Here is a 6,000-nt window from a genome sequence, read left to right on the forward strand (position 1 = left end):
TTGCTCCAAGCACTGATAGTGTTATTCTTCTTATCCCAACAAAGAAACAAATGACCTCTTAGTTGCCAAAGACTCGGTCCACTTTTCATTTCAGTCTATTGTTGCTATTCATTCTTGGTTTTATTCCCTGTTTCTTTCCATTTTCATACATCCTAAAGTAATTTTTAATTCCCAAAGAATCATACTGCCTTATTGAGATTATTTACAATTCCACGACCCGAACTTTCTTTTTAGAAGGTCACAGAACTTGGGCGCCTGGGTGGCTCAGAGGGTTAAGCCTCTGCCTGCCACTCGGGTCATGATCTCAGGGTCCTGGGATCGAGGCCCGCATCGGGCTCTCTGCTCAGCGAGGAGCCTGCTTCCCCTACCCCACCCCACCCCCCGCCTGCCTCTCTGCCTGCTTGTGATCTCTCTCTCTCTGTCAAATAAATAAATAAAATCTTTAAAAAGAAAAAAAAAAGGTCACAGAACTCGAAACAATCCTTTCAGAATCTCAAGCTATGAAATCTGCAGCTCCTGAGCCAGCCATCACGTCTGATGATGCTCAGCGCCACTTTCAACCACTATTATACATCAAACCTTGCCTCATTCACTAATTCCCAAACGACTGCTGTAGGTCAGAGACCTTATCTTATATATATATATATATATTTTTTAAAGATTTTATTCATTTACTTGACAGACAGAGATCACAAGCAGGCAGAGAGGCAGGCAGAGAGAGAGAGGAGAAAGCAGGCTCCCTGCGGAGCAGAGACCCCGATGTGGGGCTCGATCCCAGGACCCTGGGATCATGACCTGAGCCGAAGGCAGAGGCTTTAACCCACTGAGCCACCCAGGTGCCCCCTTATCTTGTATTTTTGTAATGGAGTACTTAGCACAGTGCTAACTGTATATTAAGTGCCTAATAAAACAAAATTGAAGATTAATGGAATAGACATATTTTCTATTCTCAGGAAACCAAAATTCAAAGGAAACAATATAAACCTATCAATTATGAACAGCAAAGTGGGGTACAGGACTTCCTTAAAGTTTCTACAGTATATACCTATACTCATCAGACTCTTTCTTAGAAAACAATGACAAATGACCTAGAAAAGTTGTTCAAAGTCCTTATGTTAAATTCCAATAGGTTTAGCTATATACTTCTCAATTTCTCAGGTACTGAGTCACAAAAAAGGGAGGGGCAAGGAATAAGGAGAGGGCAAAGCATAAAATAGGAATTTCAAGCAAAACAGTTAACATTTTTGGATAAATTTTTGAAGTACTGACCATACTAACATGCTATTTGCAATTATCCAGGCTACTGGAGGAAAACAGATATTTGGAAATTTAAACAACAGAAAAGTCTTAAATCACTTTATCTGACTTTCTAATTCTTTCAGGAAAATAACCTTATTAATTATATTTTGTATGGACCAATTATCAAAACTATTATGCAATCCCAAGCTCACATTAACTGACAGGCAAAAGGAATCCATAAATATGTTAAATAGGAGGGAAGTCAGTCTAAAATGAAAAAAACAGGGACACCTAGCTGGCTCAGTCAGAAGAGCATATGATTCTTTATATGAGGGTCGAGTTCGAGCCCCACGCTGGGTATAGAAATTACTAAAAAAATAAATAAATAAACTTAAAAAAATAAATAAAGTGAAAATCCCAGCACTGACCACTGATAACGCGTTAAGTGATTAACTATGGAAAGCATGAACCATTACACCATAAGGCCTCAAGCACTGAAGTGGGACAAATTGGTTCAAACCCTGGATCTTCCACTTACTAGATGAGTGACCTTGGAGAAGTTATTTAACTCTTCTGTGTTCTGTTTTCGCAGGTGTAAAATGGACAACAGCATCCACATTACTGAGTTGTTTTGAAGACGCAATAAACTATATCATTTTTGTGCTTAAAATAGTAACTAGTTGACAGCACTTAAAAACTGTTTTATTATAGATATTTTTAAATACTTTAAATAAAATTCAAAAACTACATAAACATATCCTCCCAACTGCATACATCTTTATACAATGTTAGTCATCCTTAATTGTGAAAGATCTTAGTTCTCAAGTTCAAGAAGTTTCGCTAACTTGTACCTCTTGGATAACAGTATTATTTTGGGGGAAAGTAATTCGTGAGGTCCCTTACCCTAGCTTAATCCATTCTAAATTAGATAAGACCTAAATTCACTTTAAAGTTGACAAAAATCATCCATTTTAAGCTTAAGCTTAAGCTTCTCTAAATACTATTACCACCTTACTTGGTCAAAGGCCCTTCCTGGTCTCTTACTTCAATGACTCTTATTCCAAGGACACACCCATCATCAGAGTATCACCTCAAGCCTAGAAACTCAATGATTCAATTACAACTAGAATGTTTGGGCAATAACATGCAGGAAGTCCCACGTAACAATGGAGAAATCTTGGGAAGATTTAACGTCTCACTTACTTTCTTAACAGAAAAAAAGGACATTCCATTGAACGTCTCACTCTGAACTGGTCTCTCACACTGAATTGGATGCAAAATCCCTAGTCGCTTTCAAGTCCGGGGGGCCTAAGTCACTATCCATCTTAAATACATCAGAGCTGAAATCACTAAAGACAGCTACTGCTCATGCTGCTGCCCTTATGTAAGGGAACACAGTGAAAACTAGAACCAGAAACAAATCACACAGATCACTATATCCCACCAGGAACAGGATCTTCTCTCACCTGCAGAAAACTGTTCCACCAAAGAACTGAATTTAAAGGTCCACCTAGGGGGCGCCTGGGTGGCTCAGTGGGTTAAGGCCTCTGCCTTCGGCTCAGGTCATGATCCCAGTGTCCTGGGATCGAGCCCCACATCGGGCTCTCTGCTCTGCAGGGAGCCTGCTTCCTTCTCTCTCTCTCTCTCTGCCTGCCTCTCTGCCTACTTGTGATCTCTGTCAAATAAATAAATTTAAAATAAATAAATAAATAAATAAAGGTCCACCTAGCTTCCTGCTAAAAAACTGAAGCTCAACAAGTTGACGATGAAATGGAATTATACCACTAATAAACTGTGTGGTTGCATTCCTATGTTCCTCTACTCCAAGAGAAACTTGAAACTTTCCAAGTAAAAGAAAAAGCAACCCGTTTGCATCACTTACCAGCAGCTTGTCCAGTCTTTGCCAAGAGAGACCCCAGTTCCAGGATACTCTGCTCTTTGACCTGCACTGCCTCCTCATCATTCTCTTGAATGTCACGCTTCACTGGGAGAGGAAAATGCAAACCTTCTTAAAATTCTGATTAAAAAATGAAGACTGAGGGAGATTTCACCCTCACAAGAGCAATTACAAACTCAGTTACAAAAGACACATTCTAGGGAGCTTTAAAAAAAAAAAAATTCTTAAAAAAGTGAAATCATCATGTAAGATATGTCCCATGTAAATTATAAAAATAGATTCCTCTCCAATTTTAAATGTGCCTTTTCATTCTATGAATCAGAATTCCCCTTACCCACATACAATGAGATTTCTGTCGTAGTCACTTGGTTAAAGCAAAAATTCAAACAAGTTCTTCATATTGTGGTGGTTAGCCCCATGTTAGGCACTTTGCTACTGAAAATATTAAACATGCCTATATGTTTACCTGCCACAAACTAAAATCAAAAGACTATCATTTACTCGTGACTAAAAAAGTCAAGAGTCTTTCAATAAACTTTAAGCACACCACTAATGGGGTGCTTGGGGTAAGCAGTTCTACAAAGCCATTCAGGAAAAACAACTCAATCAAGGCTCCAGTGTGATCCTTAGGAGGGACTGCTGCTCTGTAATGGATCCTTAGGACAGACTGCTGCTTTATACTGGATTCAGGACCTGTTAAAATAACTTTGTGCTATCTGTCCCACTTTCAACTGTTAACAACTATTTTACCAAACACTGAATAACCTCTCTGAGTTTGTGGTGATCATTTTAGTGACCATCACTAGTTATCACTTCTCTTACAAAGCATCATGACTTGACAAAAACCAAGATTTAGATACTCCATAATGGAGTCCGGAAAAAGTAAGACTGTAACCATCATGACTCAAGCTTGCTCTGAGAGGGAAGCTTTCAGGGAACTCTCTCCTAGCGGAATGGGCAATCACAAAATACTCCCAACTATAATGTTCATCATAATTTCACTTATAAAAGTAAAAAATTTAGGCACTTAACACACACACACAAAATCCATGCTTCTCACATTAGCACGTACTCCTAGAATAAATATATATATATATATATATATATATGTGACTGAGATGACCCTGGTTCTATAATTGTAGCTGACTTAACTCAAAGGTCAGAACTTCAGAATTAAAGGCTTTCATTTAACAAAATCATCCATTCACAGATGCATCTCAGCCCCCACTCCCTTCTCCAGTACCCCCAAAGATAAAGACATCAAGCTCTTGTCATTGTCTTTTCTCCACGCAAGTCAGGAATACCAAAATTCAACAGGCCAGGAAGTCAACATAAAAGCCAACATCCTGGAGGTCCCACATACACGTGCATTCCTATGCTACTTGTTGATCCGATCTGAATCTTCTCAAGCTGCGTTAAAAAGATCACATTACTACACGTGCAGTGAAGAGCTAACCCATGCCCTAACTGAACCCTTTGCGACTTGAACATTAAAAGCCTTCTCTGTCATCACAAATTTATTTCTGTTCACACCTGAATCCCGGTGGAAACTTGTCGGAAGCGACTGGCTGGAGCTCCCGTTTCAGTTTTCCTGCGGTGTGCAAGGTGTAAGGCAATCTACTACAAACTGACTCTTCATTTTCTCTGGCAGTCTGCGGCCGACCGGTTCCCCGAACTCCGCGGCTGACAACTCACTCCCCGAACTCACTTCCCACCTCTACCGGGGAGACTAGGACGATTAGTCACCTCCTCTAGCCGGGCGGTCCCATCTCGCTCTTACACCCTACACGGGGGCAAAGGGACGTCTCGGGCACCTCTTCAAACCAAATGCCAATCTGCGGTGTGTGTCCCCTCCGTTATTTCCCACATTCAGAAAGAGACATCCCTTTAGTAGAGCCTTCCGCTGCGAGGCTGGGGAGAGGCAGCAGCTCTCAGGGTCCCGAGGAAGAAAACTCCAAGAGAAGAGCGAGCGCTCGCGCTGCCACCCGGAGCGGGCTGTGCTGATAACAACGGCGGGAAACGCTGTGTACAGCGGGTTTCGCCAAGGCCCTTCAACTCGAGGCTCTCAGTCCTGTTCGCGACAAGCCCGCCGGCCGGCACTACTCGCGGTCCCGGGCCAGCCCGCACGGGTCAGAGCGGGGGCAAGGCTGGGGAGTGGTGGGGGCCCCGGCTCGGCCCACCCTCTCACTCCACGCTGAGCCCACCGTGAGTCAGCAGACGGCAAGTGGACGCCGGGGCTGCCTCGAGGCGTCCCACCCGGGTGGGACCCAGGGGGCTCCAGGGAGCTGCGAGCGGCCTGTGCCCCCTGCCCGGCCCCCCTCACACACAGTGAGTCAGCAGCACCAGAGCCGGCTAGCCCGGCCCCGCTCCGTCGCCGCCGACCCACACAAGCCCAGCTGAGCCGGCAGGGTCAGAGAGGGGGCGCGGCGACCTTTACCGATGGAGTGGAGAATGTCGATGGAGGCCTCCCGGTCGGTGCTGAGTAGAGACTGGGCTCTCTGGAACTCCACCACCGCCGCCGCCGCCATCTTACCGCTTTCACACCGTCCCCGGCCGCGGCCGCCGACGCCGGAAACACACTCCCGGAAAGCCCGCCCTCGCCTCCCTCTTTCCCCCATGACCCCCCCACTCCCGTTCCCAGAGCACTACGGGAGTTGTAGTCTTGTCGCCTGTCGGGGATTGAGGGGTGAGGGTAAGAGCTGGGGCGCCCGGGCTCGTGGGCGGCAAGCTCCCCAGCACCGCCTAGCGGCCAGCCCGCGAGTCAAAGAGGCGGTGCCTAAGCGTTTGAACCGAAGGCTAGTCCCCACCCACTCCAAAAGAGGCCTCGTAACAGCAACTCTCCTAGCTCGCCCTTGAGAGGACTT

The 6,000-nt window shown here is 44.7% G+C and overlaps 1 protein-coding gene across 1 annotated transcript in view; it reads right to left on the reverse strand.

Moving 5' to 3' along the window:
* PSMD11 (proteasome 26S subunit, non-ATPase 11) overlaps positions 1-5,731 on the reverse strand; it is a 29,600-nt gene extending 23,869 nt beyond the window's left edge. Inside the window, exons 1-2 of the mRNA XM_047707432.1 lie at positions 5,574-5,731; positions 3,122-3,223 (exon numbers count right to left, since the gene is read on the reverse strand). Of these exons, the coding sequence (XP_047563388.1) occupies positions 3,122-3,223; positions 5,574-5,664 (193 nt within the window). The 5' untranslated portion in view covers positions 5,665-5,731. The remainder of the gene's footprint in view (positions 1-3,121; positions 3,224-5,573) is intronic.
* Positions 5,732-6,000: the final 269 nt, after the last annotated feature.

Source organism: Lutra lutra, chromosome 16, assembly GCF_902655055.1.
Source record: "Lutra lutra chromosome 16, mLutLut1.2, whole genome shotgun sequence".
Lineage (NCBI taxonomy): Eukaryota > Metazoa > Chordata > Mammalia > Carnivora > Mustelidae > Lutra > Lutra lutra.